The 16700-nt window shown below is 54.3% G+C and overlaps 2 protein-coding genes across 3 annotated transcripts in view; one reads left to right on the top strand and one right to left on the bottom strand.

The window, feature by feature from the left end:
• TSC2 (TSC complex subunit 2) overlaps positions 1-8413 on the top strand; it is a 32948-nt gene extending 24535 nt beyond the window's left edge. Inside the window, exons 31-40 of one of the 2 annotated variants that reach the window (XM_062503467.1) lie at positions 1762-1922; positions 2322-2806; positions 3537-3612; positions 3880-3966; positions 4218-4404; positions 5238-5377; positions 5581-5659; positions 6127-6218; positions 6482-6580; positions 7158-8413. In XM_062503467.1, the coding sequence (XP_062359451.1) occupies positions 1762-1922; positions 2322-2806; positions 3537-3612; positions 3880-3966; positions 4218-4404; positions 5238-5377; positions 5581-5659; positions 6127-6218; positions 6482-6580; positions 7158-7325 (1574 nt within the window). In that variant the 3' untranslated portion in view covers positions 7326-8413. Of the gene's footprint in view, positions 1-1761; positions 1923-2321; positions 2807-3536; positions 3613-3855; positions 3967-4217; positions 4405-5237; positions 5378-5580; positions 5660-6126; positions 6219-6481; positions 6581-7157 lie in introns of both variants that reach the window. The other variant, XM_062503466.1, reaches the window with a different exon arrangement.
• Positions 8414-12088: 3675 nt separating this feature from the next.
• PKD1 (polycystin 1, transient receptor potential channel interacting) overlaps positions 12089-16700 on the bottom strand; it is a 74154-nt gene continuing 69542 nt past the window's right edge. The window contains exons 39-46 of the mRNA XM_062503302.1: positions 16476-16603; positions 15644-15809; positions 14992-15117; positions 14660-14834; positions 13933-14220; positions 13502-13636; positions 12921-13235; positions 12089-12628 (exon numbers count right to left, since the gene is read on the bottom strand). Coding sequence (XP_062359286.1) covers positions 12089-12628; positions 12921-13235; positions 13502-13636; positions 13933-14220; positions 14660-14834; positions 14992-15117; positions 15644-15809; positions 16476-16603 — 1873 coding nt within the window. The remainder of the gene's footprint in view (positions 12629-12920; positions 13236-13501; positions 13637-13932; positions 14221-14659; positions 14835-14991; positions 15118-15643; positions 15810-16475; positions 16604-16700) is intronic.

Genomic DNA, 16700 nt, shown 5'->3' with positions numbered 1-16700 from the left:
TCATTTGCAGCTTCATTTTCCAATTGGCTTTGTGTTCTGCTCAGTGGAAAAGCCCCCAGTTGTGAGGAGAGCAGCATGTGCTGCAGGACAGGCTCCCCTTGGAGCTGCTCAGCCCACAGGGATCTGCCAGAATTGGGCACAGAAGGATAAAAAGCAGCTGATAATATGTATATATTTGATATATGGATAAAGTTCAGCCAGCGTGGAGGCTGGTTAAGAGATTTTTAAATAAAAAAGAAGTGTATTTCAGCAGAAAACCTGCTAAATTCTACCTTCTAGAGGCTCTATAATAACATAAAATCTTTCTCCACTTCAGTAAAATGGATTTCATAATTAAATGGAGATCAAATTACACACTTTATGAGCACAGCACCTGCATTGCTTTGATAACCTGCAATGCTTTGTTATTTAAATTGGAGGGTTCAAATGTCTTTCTGCCTCTTTCCTTCACTGGAAAACTCTCAGTAGAGCAGTGGGGTGTTCTGAGCTGCTGCTGGTTGCTGTCAGAGGCCCCTCAAAGCAACACAAAGCTGCTGCAGTTCAATATTTTTCTGTACTTCCCTCTGCTCCTATTATTCTCTTCCCACCTAAAGAATAATTAGTGCTTGGGTTGTTTCAAAGCACCAGCAATCTTGGCAGTGGTGTAGGAGGGGAGCTTGGAAGCACTGGGTATCTGCAGGTGTGTTCTGGCTTGGACAGCTAACCAGATCAGCACGTTGTTTTGGTTCCTTTTGGTTTGTTTTGTATTTTTTAGAAGGTTTGTGTGTGCAATGCTAACTCTTAATTGCTTCTTTGAAATAACTTTGGTCCCGCGAGCTGAAATCAGTCCAGGAAAAGCTGCTTTAGTGATTTTTTTCTTTGTATTTTTTTTTTAATTTTGCTGATTTTATTTTATATTTTTTGTGTGTGCTACTTTTTGGTTTTATTACTGTTATTGTTATGATTTTGGAAAACAAATCTTGGCCTTTCAGATTGGTCTTCCAGTCCCTTGTGTGCATAATGGGAAGCCTCCTGTTCTCCAGCCTTTTCCTCAGGACAAAAAGCAAGGCCAGGAGGAGCCTTTGGTCAGTCCAAAGTGGTCAGTGCCTGGAGCAGATCCAAGGTTAAATCCTCCACGTAGGCAGGGCTTCCACGAAGCTTTTTTGTCAGTGTGGGTTGCACTCCCTGTGTGTCTGAGCAGATGCCACCAGTGCCTGTGTCACTCGTCCTTCCACATGTTCAGGACTGAATTGTTCTGAGACATTTTAGGAAAGCTGCCAAACTGCAAGGAAATGGCTCCTAGGAAAATTTCTTATCTCCTTGTAGGCCTTAAGACACGGGAGCAGTTGTAGTTCAGTACAAGAAAAGCTCCCTTTGTGACACCCTTGCAGAGAGCTGATGTCTCCAGTGAGCTTTTATCCCATCCTTTCCTACATCTCTGTAGTTCCTGTGTGTCCTGGTAACCAAGGTCCCATTTTCTCATCCCGTGCCCCGCTTGTCCATCAGCAACAATTGGAAAAAACCCAGCAGCGCTTCCTTGGCCCGAGGCAGGCTGCGAGGGTGAGAGGTTTATTCCAGATTTATTCCATGGGTAAAAAAAAACGGGCAGCCAGGAGCGAGTCTTGACGTGCCAAGAGATGCCGGGGCACTCCTTCCAGCATGGCCTTCATTGAGATCCCGTAGGGAAAAGGCTGGTACTTGAGAGGAGAGGAGAGGAGAGGAGCGGAGGGGAGCGCGTCCCCGTGTCCCCTCTGCACAGCTCCCGTGCCCGTGTCTCCGTAGAATCCGCCGTGGTGCTGGAGGAGGGGAGCGCCGGGGACACGGAGCTCAGGGAGGCCGAGTCCCCCATGGAGTCCCCCGAGAGCGAGGACGTGGAGACCTCGTGTTCCGAGCACGTCCTGAGCGAGGACAGATTTGGGAAAGGCCAGCATTCCTACAGCAGGGTAAGGACGGGCCCAGGGCGGGCACTGACCCCGAGTTCCCTCACGGTGCCCTCAGAAACACTGCCGGCCCTGGGGGGGGGGGGGGGGGGGGGGAATTTGGGGGAAATCCCTGCTTTATCCCATTGCCGTGTGCTCCTTCCTGCCCCCCTTTCCTTGGAAGTGTTGGGGTGCCTTGAGCCTGGCTGTCATCTTGGATCATTTTGGGAAGAATTGTTCCCCGTGAGGGTGGGAAGGCCCAGAGGAGCTGTGGCCGCCCTTGGATCCCTTCAGGTATTGCAGGCCAGGTTGGACACTGGGGCTTGGAGCAACCACAGGATGAGCTTTTATCCCAACTCCAACCATGAAAAGTGTTAATATTTTCTCTTTTTTTTTTTTTTTTTTTTAACTTTATTTTCCCAGTCCTCCTCCACATCCAGCCAGGAGGAGAAGTCGCTGAAGTCGGAGGAGCTGGCGGAGGGCGCCATCCCCATCGGGCGGGAGGACGGCCGGGCTCTGGAGGAACTTTCCTTCCAGCCCTCACAACCCCTGAGCAAATCCAGCTCCTCCCCGGAGCTGCAGACACTGCAGGAGGTGCTCAAGGACGCCAATGGCCGGGAGGTGCCCCGGAGGCTGAGCACGGAAGTGAAATCCAAATCGCAGTCGGGGAATCTGGAAGGGGAAGGGCTGGGCAGCTGGCTGGGCAGGGGGGAGGACAGCAGGGCCGCAGGGCAGGGTGGTCCCAGCGGGGCCGGCAGCTCGCCACGCTCGCCCACGGGCCACCGGCCCCGCGGCTACACCATCTCCGACTCTGCTCCGTCCAGGAGGGGGAAAAGGATCGACAGAGACGCGTTCAAGGGCAGGGCGGCAGCGTCCAACCCGGAGAAAGTCCCTGGGATAAACCCCAGGTGGGTGCAGGATCCCCTGAGCTGCTCCATTCTTCGGAGGGGTCTGCAAAGAATCTGATTGTAAAATTCCTGCTTTATTCAGGAGCTGATACAGTCCTATTGAGCAAACTATCCCACCCAGTGAACCCAGAAACAACTCCCAAATGGTGAAAGGGATTTCTTTTCTTTCACAGTTTGCTTCTGTGCTTAATGTACTTAATTTAGGGGCTGTTTTTGACAGCAGGTTACCCAGGGTTGGTTTTGCTGTGAACAGGGTGGATTGCTGGTTTTGCATTTCAAGAAACAGAATGTGCAAAATCCTAAGAAGGAAAAGGGTTGTAATGGTTGCTTTTTGAACCTGGGATATTGTTAGCTGTCCAAAATTGCAAGCTGAGACAATATTCATCTGATTGAGGGCAGGTAAAACTCCAGATGTCTGTGTAATCATGTGTCTTGAGAGCCTAGAAATGCCCCCAGAGCTGTGGAGGGAATTCCTGCTCCTCCATTCCTTACCTTTGAACAGGGAATTTATGTGGCTGCTGCTGTTTGATACATTATTGTTTTTCTGACAGGGGTCTATTGCAAACTGCAGGTAGTCCAGGCACTTGGAGTGTCTCTAAATTTGAATAATACTCTGTTAGCATTTTAATCCCTCCCATTTTTCTGCCGTACATAACATTCTTACCTCCAGCAGATCAAAACTGACTTTAATTTTTATGGTAACAGACTTTTCCCTCCCTCTCTCCTTCAGCTTTGTGTTTTTACAGTTGTACCACTCCCCCTTTTTTGGTGATGAAAACAACAAACCCCTCTTGTTGCCAAATGAGGTAGGCAAGCAGTTGTATAAATCCTTTATTTTTTTAACCTCATGACCTTCTTGGAGCATAGATGATAATTACAAACATCCAGCTCAGGTGCTGCAGTTTAAAGGTATTTTCTTCCAGCAGTGCCACAGCTGGGAGATCTCTGTTGTTGGGGTTGTGGAGGGGATTTTTTAAGGCTTGCAGAATGCTGGGATGGTTTGGGTTGGGAGGAACCTCCTTGAGCAGGGGCACCTCCCAGCAGCCCAGATGGGGTCCCTGTTCTGGTTGCAGACATTTGAGAGGTCGGTGCAGCTCCTGGATCAAATCCCATCCTATGACACACACAAGATTGCAGTGCTCTACGTTGGGGAGGGCCAGGTGAGTGTGTGCTAGGTGAGGGAGGGGCCTGAATCCTCATGGAATGTTGGGAACCTCTCCAGCTGTGGGGTTTTCCCTGTAGGATTTGCCCTGCTCCCGCAGCAGCTTTGCTTTTCCTTGCTTTCCTGTGCTAAAAATCATGCATGAGACCTTTCAGTGAGGGCAATCACCTAATCCCAGGAAGGGATCTCTGGTGTTGGTGCAGTGCTGCTGGCACTGAGTGTGACGTGTGACATGTCCCTGTGCCCCAGAGCAACAACGAGATTGCAATCCTGTCCAACGAGCACGGCTCCTATCGCTACACCGAGTTCCTCACGGGCCTGGGGAAGCTCATCGAGCTCAAGGACTGCCAGCCAGATAAGATCTACCTGGGAGGCCTGGATGTGTGTGGAGAGGATGGGCAGTTCACCTACTGCTGGCACGATGACATCATGCAAGGTGAGCTGGAGGAATGGTTTGTGTCTTCTCACCTTAACTGACCTGCTTTCCACACTGGTTGCTTCCCAGGGAGGTGGTGAGAATGTTCTGAGCTCTGGTCCCCCTCCTGTTCTCTCTGGTAGCTCTACAAGCCGTGTGTTAAAAGTTCAGGCTCAAACATTCCTGCCTTCCTTAAAAAAAAAAAAAAAATCACACCAGTTTGATAATGGTCTGCTCTGTAAAAAGATCTGCTCTGTAAATCTGTGAAATTATCAGCTCTTTAAAGGCTGGCAGGCTTTGGTTTAGAGATTTAGCTGGCCGTCCCAGCTGCTGTAAAAGCTGTTCACTGAGGGTGGTGTCAGTATTGCTGTGTTTCTCTGAAGAGCAGTTTGGAGCAGAGGTGTCACTGCTGTGGCCATGGCTCATGTCATTGCAGTGTTGCCCAGCTCCTGCAGCACCAAGCAGTGCAGAAATCATCCAGGATCCAGCAGGATGTGGTGAATGAACTTCCCAAATTTTTTCCACACAGCTCTGTGCTTGTCAGGTGGAGTCCAGTTCCATGGGGTGGCTGCAGGTCACTCCCTGGGGCTCTGCAGAGCTCAGTTAGGGCAAGTTTAAACTCTTTAGCCTCTTTCCTCCCTAACCCAGGGTCTCCTCCCTGTGCTGCTGTGGTCCTTCCCACTGGCTGCTGCACTCTGTGCTCCAGGGACCCCTGAGCATCCAGTGGGACTGGATTCAGCTGTCACAAACAGGGACAAACCTATCGAGGGAGCACAGTTTGTATTTTTATTACTAGCATGTGACCATTGCTGCTTTCCCAGCCCTGCCTAAGGATCTGTGTGTTCCCTCTCCAGCCATTTTCCACATTGCTACTCTGATGCCCACAAAGGATTTGGATAAATACCGCTGTGACAAGAAGAGGCACCTGGGGAATGATTTTGTTTCCATCGTTTACAATGATTCTGGAGAGGATTTTAAACTGGGCACAATAAAGGTAGGAAATTTTCCTCCTGGGTGTGTTACAGCAGGAGCACAGGCTTGTAAACCTTCATGTGTGTGAGTGTTACCCTAAAAACTGTGTGGGGATTATGGGGGGAGCTGTTGGCTGTGCTGGTTCACTGGTGTGTGTTTATGGCATTCACAAACCGTGATGCTGCCAGGGAAATGTTTCGGACTCTTTCATTGGCTTCTCCTCAGGGGCAGTTCAATTTTGTGCATGTGATCATCACCCCCCTGGACTATGACTGTAACCTGGTGACGCTGCAGTGTAGGAAAGGTAGGAATTCCTCAGCCTTTGCTGTGCTGGGGGGCTTGTGTTTCAAAAGTTAAAACTTCCAGGAGAAACTCTCTGGAACCAGTTTGCCCAGTTCCATCTGGGTTTGCCCTGCTCATGTTGGGTTCAAGCTCAGGACCCAGAGGCAGCAGATCCCTCCCTCCAGCAGCTTCACGGGAATGCTGCAGGACATGGAGGGCTCAGCAGTGCTGGTGCAGGTGTTTTACCAAAGGGGCACTTCTGGGTGTTTCTGGCTCACACTTCGGTTCATGTGAGAGCCAGAATTTGGAAGCCAGTTGTGTTAAACATGCAGAGCAGGTTCTGTTAGAGTGGGAGCTGTGGAGCTTGTGAGGACTTGGTTCATGAAATTCCTCAAGTTTATTTTACTTAGATATTTAGTTACTGCTGACCTTTTTGCTTCTTCTTAACTGTCTTACACGAATTTTTTTTTTTACTCCTTTAAACTAAAGACATGGAGGGTTTGGTGGACACGAGTGTTGCCAAGATCATCTCTGACAAGAACCTGCCCTTCGTGGCCCGTCAGATGGCCCTGCATGCCAATGTGAGTACCCCCAGCTCCCTGAGCTTCCAGCTGCTGCCTTGGCCCACCACCAGCTTCCAAGGAAACAGGCAGGGCCTGCTGAAGCAAAGAAAAAACTTTTCTATTTGACCTTGAAGCCAGAGTTGGCACCTGAACAGTCCTAACCCAGAGCTGGATTGCAGTTGCTATCAAACTGCACTGAAAAATTTGATTAATTTTATTGTTGTGGTTATGTTAATGTGGCTGCTCTCTTTCCCTGCTTCTCCCCACCCTTCCCAACCCAGATGGCTTCCCAGGTGCACCACAGCAGGTCCAACCCCACGGACACCTACCCCTCCAAATGGATTGCCAGGCTGCGTCACATCAAGAGGCTCCGGCACCGGGTGAGTGCAGCTGCTCTGGGGGGTAGAACTGGCCTTGACTGAGACTCTTGGTGCACTGAGGCAGGTAAAAGCAGCTGTCAGAGCTCACTGAGGGAGAGCAGGGCTGTGTGTATGGAGGTTAGAATCCAGCTGGTCATGGAATCACAGAGTTTGGGTTGGAAGGGATCTTAAGGATAATCCAGTTCTGTTGTGGGGATGACGAGTGTGGCAATGTCAAACAACTTCACTGGCAGTAAGGGCTTTGGGAAGTTTAATCCTGGAATCACTGATGTTGGAAAATCCTGCCCAGACCATCGAGTCCAAGCTGTGCCTGATCCTTTCCTTGTCCTCATCCCAGTGGTCTGAGTGCCACCTCCAGGAATTCCTTGGGACACCTCCAGGGATGGGCACTCCAAACCTCCCTGGGCAGCATTTTCCAGTGCCTGACCACCCTTTCCATGGAGAAATTCTTGCTGCTGTCCAGTACCTGGACACAGAGTGGCACTCCCAACAGTGTCCTGTAGCCTGCCCTGCCCAGATGGAGATGTAGAAGAGTTTTGGAGAGAATGGAGCTCACCTCTTCTCCATTGCCTTTCAGCTCCGTGAAGAGACACAGTACCAGAGCCCTGGCCTTCCCCTCCAGCTGCATCCCTCTGCCCCCACAAAACCTCCTCCCCAGGTGCCCCAGGACCCCCCTCCCAGCTACGAGACGGGGCAGAGGAAGAGGCTGATCTCCTCCGTGGATGACTTCACCGAGTTCGTGTAGGGCCGGGCTCAGGGTGTCCCTGCTGGGACACTGAGGCCATGGAATTGTGTTCCCTGCCTGCTGATCCCTGCACCTGCATGGACACAGGGATTGGGAGATGCAGCCTGGCTGCTCCTTGCATGTGAACTTGGCACTGAACCTGCCAGGAGCTTTGGGTGCCCCTGAGGTCAACACTGGATTCCCAGCAGAAGCTCCCAGAGGACAAACCCACTGGGTTTGGTTTGATTTGAGCTGTTTCAAAGCTTCTCTGTTGGGAACTTCCCTGCAGAACCTTTCTTTGGACTCCTTCCACACCAGCTCCCGGTGGAAGCAGACAAAGGATGATATTCTGCAGATCCTGATGTGAAGAAGGTAGAGCAATTTGGAGAACTTTATTGGGAATTAAATACGAAGTATTGAAAATCCAGTTGCTATTTCTAAGCAGAAATCCCAGAATCCCAGCTCCTCCCTGAACCTTGGGGTTGTCAGCACTTGGACTCTTCAGGCTCTGACTTGTTCTGCTGCCAGCTCTGGAAAGAGTTAATTTGGGTTCTCTCTGCTGCTTAAGGTCCCAAGGTTTGTCTTCATTTTTGCCATCTGCAGAACCTCCCTGGTTGCAGCAGTGCTGGGGTATCTCATCCTTCCCCATGCACATGCTAAATCCCTTTTTGACTGCTCACAAGTCTTGGGGCATCATCTCCCCCTGAGTTTTGCTTACTCCCTGACAGGGAGGCTCTCAGGGGAGACTGAAGCAGTTCAGTTGGAGCTTCCAGGGCAGGTAGGCACAGCTGGAATGAGATTTGCAGCCCATCCTGAGGCAAGGGGGGCACCAGACACTACACCACCCAACTGGGAGGCACCTTATAAGCTGGACTATACTGTGAGAACTTCATCTCCTGCTTTGTCCATGAGTCGGAAGCGTGGATTTGGGAAGGGCTGCCAGCAGGGAGATGAAGACAAGTGCAATGTGCACGTAGGACTGTGAAGGGACAGGTGAGGGGACAAAGGGACAGCCCTCACCTGTGCAGGGGTGTGGGAACACCGAGTGTCCGTTGTGTTCGAGTGTTTATGAGTCGTAAAGGAAATAAAATATTTGTCTGATCAGTGCATTCTTGATGTGCTGGGAAAGTTTCAAAGTTTCCTGCTCATGCCAATCCTTCCTCCTTCACTGGTTTAGTTCCCCACCTTCTGCTGCTCATGGAACCACCCCCCCACCCCTCCCAGTGCTGGACACGGGGATTCCTGGCTGTGTTCCAGTCCCTGGACTGGGGATATTCCCTCTGCTGGGAGAGGACTTTTCTGTCACCTCATTAATTCATGCCATCCCTGATAAGCTGAAGGCTGTGAGAAAGTATATTAATTAATTAAAATTATGGATGCAGAGACAAGGAGGGTGGGGTGGAGAGGAGTGTCTGGACCATGACAAAACCAGGTTTTAGCAGTCAGCGTTTATTTGACTTTGTCACTTTGTAAGAAACATCCCCACAGTTACAAAATACACCATTTTTGTTTGCAGTGAAATGCTGACCAGACAGGAAGCCTTGGCATTTTGGTCACAATCATTGTTCTTTAAAAAAAAAAAAAAAGAAAAAAAACAGGCACTTAAGAGAAGTCCTTCCCTCTCCCTTGGAATGAATGGATGGGGGTTTCATTTTTCATTTCAGCAGCTTGATCCTGATACATCATTGTGAGATTCAAGGCAATAAATAAGACACCATCTCTCGGTGACTACAGACACAAAAATATACATTCAGGGGGATTTATGGGCTTTCAGTCAAGTTTATTGCTGTGAGGGTGCAACTCCCTGGCTGAGCCTTAGCTGGGCCATGGAGGGGACCCTGGGACACTGCTGGAGCTGGCACAGGAGCTGCTGCACTGAGAACTGGGAGTGCTGGAAGCTGTGGGTGCTGCCCACCACGCAGGGCTGGGCTTTTCAAGGAACTGTGGGTGGCAGAGCTGCTCTCCATACTTCAGGGAAGTAGGGCAGTTGTCTGATCCTGTTTCTGCTCCTCTCTGCTCAGAAGGAGCACTTGGTAAAGTCACACACACCAAGTCACACTCACACACACACACAGGGCAAGGAACAGGCACTGGGGAACAAAAATCCACATGGATTTTGGGAGTATCTTTGTTCCAGCTGCCCCTTAGCTTAGGAGTGGCTGCTCAAGAACATTTGGGGCCCTGCTGGCCCCTCCTGTGTCTCTGTCTCCTTCCCTCCTACTCCCTACTCTTCTCCAGCTGAGAACTGACCTCTGCATCAGGAATTGAATTTTTTGGCTCTTCAAGAGACTTCCAAGACCTGCTTGGTTCATTTGGGACGTTTCAAACACTGAGGCCTTGGGGTGACTGGATCTACACCCTTGGTGCTCCACACAGGTGAGAGGGGCTGTGCCAGGGCAGGTGTGTGGAGAAAGGAGCTTTGGAGCTGGAGGGGTTCCAGCTCTGAGCCCTGGGGACATCCCAGGTCTCTGGGACACGTCACCCCTGCTCCTCCTACTGCCTTGGTTTGGGAACATGGCTCTGGCACTGTCCCTGTCACCAAAAAAGTCATGGACATATGCCAGAGCTGAGCCTGGCACCGTGCTGCCTGGGAAGTGAAAGGAACAAAAATCCAAGGCAAAGAGTTTTCTATCTCTGGCTTGAAAACCAGGGTTTTTTTTTTTCTGAGCACAAAGCTGACCAGCACCTGGTCCCAGCCCCGGGCTCAGCCTGCAGCTGCTGGTTCTGCCTGCTCCAGGTACCTCCCTGTCCCACTCCTGCCCTCTGGGTCCTTCTCTGCCCCCTCCCACCCTGTCCTGGTGACCAGGATTGCATTTCTCCCCTCTTCACTCCAGTTCTCTGTGCCCTCTGCTCTTCCAAAACCTCCACGCTGACCAAGCACCGCCTCACTTGTCTTCTGTCCCCATTCTCTGCAACCTTTCTACAACATCTGTCCTGCACAGCACCCGAGTTTTCCAAAGGTAACTTAGACCTGTCCCAAAGGCATCCCAGAGTAGCCAGTGTCCCCTGCAGCCACCCTGACTCACATGGCCAAGGGAGCACACGGATGCTGGAATGAAATCTTCACAAGTATCCAACACAGCTGGGAGCTGGAGAAGGCTCAGGAGGGGATGGAGCAGTGGAAGTGCCTTAGGAGCCTCCTCTCTCCACCTGGAAAAATCTACCCTGCCCTGCAGCTCTGCCCCCCTCAGCCTTCCCTTCCACCCTCTCACCTGTCCAAAGCATGGAGCAGGTTCTGGAACACACAGAGGAGCCCACTGGGGGCTTTTCCCCATCCACCTGTGGCCACTGCCCCGAGCCAGCCCAGGAGAGCACACATACCACACACACACAGACACCCAATCCTTATATACACGGGACATTCCCAGGAAGAAGCACTTAATACATCCTTTAAATAACTCTGACAATAGTGTTCTGTCTCCTATCTACAGGTTTCAAACACGATACCGATGCTATGAAAATATAGCAAACATACAAAAATATATACATTTAAAAACCAAACAAACCTCATATAAATTACTTACAATAGCCATAAGGTGAAATGGGGCTGAGGAGGGGAAAGCAGCCCCTTGGGGGGGGCTTCAGACACCCCCAGGCTGTGATCTGGGGGCCCCATGGCACAGGCCAGCTGTAGCCCAGCAGCTGTAGCCCAGCACATGGTGAATCCCAGCTGGCAGGGCTGGAAGGATCCCAAAAAAAAGTTCCCTCAGGGCTTCACCCGCTTCCTTTTTGCTCAGGGAAGGTGCTGGCACAGCCACCTGAGCTGGGGCTGCGCTCCCCTCCTCCCTGCCCATTTCAATTTATGATTTAAACAAACAAAATACTGCTTTTGTGATATATTATCCCATTCTTAGCTCGCACGTGTCACTGGTAGCCGAGGAAAGCCTTGTTTAAAGTGCTGGGCAGTACATAGGAACAAGTAAACAAAAAAAAAAAAAAAAAAAAAAGAAAATACATATACTTAGGGCAATACATTCCTTGGGTTAGAGAAGCCAAGCAGCCAGCGGCGCCTGCACCCCGGGGCCACGGCGGGGGGACAGGGCGGGTGGGGACCACAGTGACACCAGCACCTTGGGAACCCCACAATGGGAGCTGGGAATCCCATGCTGGGAATTTGGGAACCCCACGCTCAGAGGTGGCTGAGGCAGCCCAGGGGTCTCTCGTCCCCAGCTTGCTGCAATGTCCTTTGTTTTAAATATTGGATTTCTTTAAATACAAATAATAGTACCAATTTCTGGAGGATAAAAGTAGCCAATACTGGAAATTAACTGCTCTGGGCATAGATAGCATTTCTCTATATATCTATTTATGTTTAAGAAACAAGGTGGGTTAAATACCTTCTCGAAAGCCGTCGCTTTCCTCCACAGTGCGTCTGGTCGACAAAAATCCAAGACTTGCTTCAAACCTTCAAGGCCTGGGGCTCTCCTCTCCCTTTCCCATCCGGCACAGCCAGCAGGGAAGGGGGAGAGCTTTGTCCCACGCCCCTGTGCCCACCCCAGTCCCACCTGTGGCCGGTTGCAGCCAGGGGCATTGAACACCCACAGCTGCTCCCTGTGAGCCAGCGGGGATCTCCCGCACCTGCTCACGACCCTGGGGAAAGGCTCGGCCTTCTCCCCTTCCATCTTTACCACCGGAATGCTCCAGGTTCTGGAGGTTCTGGTGGCCGTGCCAGCGGCACGGCAGGAGGGCCCCCAGCGCCCGGCTGGCCCAGCTGCCGCGGCAGCTCCGGGTGGGCACAGCCCACCCTCGGCAAAGCCCTGCCAGGGCATCTCTCCTGCACCCCGTTACTTCACCGTGGGGTGCACCCGGTTCTTGGCTCGCAGGGGCCGTTTCCTCCTGGCTGCACAGGCCTTGCCCGGTGACCCTGCAGCCGCGCTGACCCCTCGGCTGGCCCGCAGCAGCCGGCCTGGCACGGCCCCGGCCGCGGCACGGCGCGGGGACAGCGGCTCCGTGTCCGGCACCTCGGGGGACAGGCCCTGCTCCGAGCCCCCCTCGGCTCCGCGGTGCCTCCGGCGGGCGCGGCGGCCGCGGGAGAACTCGAGCAGGTGCTCGATGCGGGACACGTCCTCCGTGACCCGATTGACGCGGTCAAACTGCGCCAGCAGCATCTCGAAGAGCGAGAGGAGGCGCTGGATGTCAGCGTCCACCTCCAGGCTGTCGCGAGTGCTCAGCACCAGGCTCAGCCCGTCCAGCTGGCTGGAGGATGTGGAGGTTCTGGAGCTGTCGGAGGCGGCGCTGGGAGTGGGGCCCCGGAAGGATTTGGAGTCGCTGGAGTCTCGGGAGGGCAGCGGCTCCATCCCCTCGAACCTCACCTTGTGCCGGAACTGGGAGGGAAGAGGAGAAAGAGGCAGGGTTAGGGCAGGAGCTGGGAAGTGGGAACACTCCCAACAGCTCCCAGCCACTCCTGGTGTGACAGGCATGGGCTGGATCTCAAATAAAGCCACAGTGAGCAGCTCATGCCTGTACAGCTCCCCATCTCTCTTAGGCCACTCAGGGGTGACCACTGCTCCAGCCCTCGCCCGCCAGAGGAACCCGGCTACAGGAGAGCCAGAGGCAGGGAAAGGCTCAGGATGTCAGGACGGTGGACACTGCTCTGTGCCCCCAGGCTGCCCTCACCTCCTTGGCTTTGCTGAAGCCCATCCACATCTTGAGCCTGCGCACGAACAGCTCGACCATCTCGTAGTCCTGGGGCTCGAAGGCGGGCCGGTAGAGCTCGAAGCGCATCTCGCGGTAGCTGTGGATCAGCACCGCCGCCAGCAGCCGCAGCACCACCCACACCTCCAGCACGATGTAGCTGCTGCAGAAGAGGCAGTAGAGCCCCGAGGCCTCGGGCAGGCAGGGCCGGAGGCTGGCACTGCCCCTCAGAAGGGCCAGCAGCAGCAGGACGCTGCTGCCCACGCTGCGGAAGGACTCGGAGGAGGAGGAGAAGAGCTGCGGGACAGAGGAGATGCGATGAGAAGGGAGCAGCGGCAAAGTGCTCCCCTGACCTGCAATGTCCCCTCCCACACGGGCCCTGAGGGATGGCCCACAAATGGGCTGGGACAGGGACAGCCCCTGGCCAAAGGTGCCGGTGGCAGGACGGGCACAGAGCGCCCAGGGGACCCAGGGGCTTTGCTCCTGTCACGCCACGGTGAGGAAAAAGGGGCAGCAGGGCCACCAGCAGCCCCTCTGTGAGGGAGGGGGACAGGGGTGCTTACCAGGAAGCCGAGCTGGGCGTAGGCTAGGAGGAGGAGGGCAAAGGCCACCCCTGCAGCCATCAGCTCCTTCATGGACTTCTGGAAGGTCTTCCCAAACACTGACCACTGCCGGATGAAGCGCAGCTGCTGGGCAGCCTGGGAGGGCAGAGGAGGGAGTTACAGACACACCCCCAGCCCAGGAAGGGTTTCAAACACATTAGAAACCCAAACCCCAGCAGAGCACAAACACCCCAGTCTGCAGGCTCTTTGCAGACAGAATCATCCCATCAGCCACACTTGGCTGAATTCCTCAAGGGAATGGAGGGCCCAGAGACCCGAAGTGCACAGCAGAGACACATGTGGCCTCCCCTGGCAGGGCTGTGCTGGGGTGACAAGCACAGGAGGGCCAAAGCACCCAACACCCACGAGCTGCTCCCCCAGCCTGCCCGTACCTGCACGGTCAGGAGGAAGAGGAGGGATGCGGCCAGGCTGCTGAAGACTGAGCTCAGGAAAGCCACCTGGTAGAAGTTGGTGAAGCCCCTGCGGTTGCTGAGGTACCTGAGCCACTGCTGGTCAGCCAGGGTGGCCTGGCTGAGGTGCACCAGCACCGTGCACGTGGTGAGCAGGATGAAAACCCACTGGCTGTAGTTGCCCCACAGGGTGAAATAGGCTCTGCCTTCCTTCTTGATGGCCAGAGACTCCGACACCACGAAGTAAACCACAAACAGCATGAGGAAAACCTGGGGGAGGAACAGAGAGGCCATCAGGAGAGGTTATGGACAGATGACCAGGAGAGGAGGAATGGAGAAGTTCCCAGGAGACAAGAGGACAAACCCTGACTGCTGTGCTGCACTGGGGAACAGCAAAATGCCCCCAAACCAGGCCAAGTTCCATCACTGTACACCTGGAGCACCCCTTGCATCCTGCCCTGCCTTCCTCACTCATCCAGAGCCCCAGTCCCTCCTGAAGCTCCCCAGTGCTCACACCCAGCGCCCCTGGGGCAAGGTGACAGTGCCCAGGGGATGAGGGCTCTGCTGGCACCACACCCAGGCAGGGTGACAGATCTGGGGACAAGTGACCTCAGACAGAGCAGCTCGAGTCCACAGTGCCCAGCCTGGGTGAGGGTCCCAGAGCCCCCCCTGCAGAGGGCACAGGGTGCAGGGGAGGCCCCACACTGACCATCATGAGCAGCTGCAGGGTGACCCCTCCACTGAGCCGCAGCAGGGGGAAGGGGCTGATGGTGACAGCGGCGATGGCCTGGCCAGCCCCAGGGAACTCCAGGCGCAGGGTGACAGCCACGTGCAGGTCCACGCTGGGGTTGTACTGCAGCAGCTCCACAAACACTGCCCGGCTCCTGCAGAGGGACAGCAGCAGCTCAGGGGCTGGGACACCACCAGCTCTGGGGCCACTGGTGGGTGGGACATGGACCCCGTGCCCCTGTGCCACTCCAGCAGCGCCACTGACGAGCCCAGGTGACAGCAGGACACTCCCTCTGCCCCTGCCACACTCACATGTTGTCGATCCACGTGTGCTGCTGCAGGAATTCCAGCTGAGCCCGGCTCTCCTCCAGGGAAGGGCCCAGCTCCTGCACGTAGCCACTGCTGTCGTAGAAGGAGATGTAGCCCCAGTACCAGATCCTGCAGAGGAAGAAGAGCCGTGGGTGAGGCTGAAGGACACTGGTTGCTCTCCTACGTGGCAGGCCAGGATCAAGTGTGAAGATGCAGATCCTGCCCCTCAGGATTTATTTCACAAGACAGATTACAGGGGTGCACTGATCCACCCTCAGAACAGCCCTGAGCCCTGTGGTGGCCCAGACTTGCATGGAGATGCCTCTGGGGACAAACCAAGTGTGATTCATGTCCTGCCCAGGATGCAGGATCATCTCCTGTCACCTCCTTGAGCAGAAATCCAGGCTGCTGGGATCCCCTGCCCTGTCTGTGCAGAGTTGAACCCTCTGCCCCTGGAGTCCCCAGAACAGCACAATGCTGCTGTCCAGGCCCTTTAGAATTTCTGTCTCCATCCACCCTTTGCCAGGCTTAGGGGCTGAGGTGAGGGCTGGAAACAAGCCAGGGCACCTGTGAAGACTTTAAGGAGGTCTGTAAGGGTCCCTGGAGGAGCAGCAGGGGTGGGAGCAGGGGTGGGAGCAGGCAGGGCAGCCCTTACCCTGCCAGGTCGGGTGCTGAGTGTGCCCACGCCGCCGTCCCATTCCCGGCTGTGCTCTCCCAGCCCACTCCATAGTCAGCAGTGGCAAAGCTGTGCTGGTCAGTGCAGCTCCTCTGGGCACTGCCCATGCCCTGCAGGATGTCCTGAGCACTCTGCTGGCACTCAGCTGGAATGAGAACACCCTGTGAGCCCAGCACAGCCAGCACCAGAGCTCACCTTCCCTCCCAACCCCTCCACACTCATGTCCACGAGTGCACCAGGGTGAGGGAATGGGCATGCACAAGTCAGGGATTCAGAAAAGGATGGCTATTAATAATAAAAACAGACATCTGTCCAATTTAGGAGTGGTGCCCATGCCACCAGGTCAGAGTGGATTAGCTGGGTACACAGAGACATCCCAACAGGTCTTGGGTAACTGTGGACCAGCACTCTGGTCCCTGGATACATCACTGCCAGAGGGCAGGGTGGGATGGGACACTGGGAAGGAATCTTCTCTGTGAGGATGGGCAGGCCCTGGCACAGGGTGCCCACAGAAACTGTGGTTGCCCCTGGATCCCTGGAAGGGCCCAAGGCCAGGCTGGACGAGGCTTGGAGCACCCTGGATGGTGGAAGGTGACCCTGCATGGGACTTTAAGGTCCCCCCCAGCCCAAACCATTCCAGGATTCCACGATTCACTGCCCCAGTTCATTTCTGCAGAGCAGAACCACAGCCTCCCCAACCTGTGCTGCCTCCCCTCAGCCCCAGCTGCACCCAGAGCTGCCCATTTCACCCCTCCAGGGCTGTCACCCCACACTGTGACAGCAGAGCCACCATCCCTGCCCTCCCTCCCACCTCTGTGCAGGCGGAGCTGGCGCAGCCGTGCCGTGCCCAGCGTGGTGCTGTGGCTCTCCTGGCCAGAGCCATTGTTGTACAGGTAAGGGAGGAACACCTGAGACATCCACAGCCAGAACTGATCCGACCTGCAGGGGGGAAGGCGAGAGCTCGGTGACTCGAAGTTCCAGAGACTTTGGGGATTGAAGAAGCCACAGTGATATGCACAGAGAGCAAAGGGCTTTG

Source organism: Cinclus cinclus, chromosome 16 (genome assembly GCF_963662255.1).
Source record: "Cinclus cinclus chromosome 16, bCinCin1.1, whole genome shotgun sequence".
Classification (NCBI taxonomy): domain Eukaryota; kingdom Metazoa; phylum Chordata; class Aves; order Passeriformes; family Cinclidae; genus Cinclus; species Cinclus cinclus.
The sequence above is the reverse complement of the archived record's forward strand: the minus strand, read 5'-3'. Positions and strand labels throughout refer to the sequence as shown.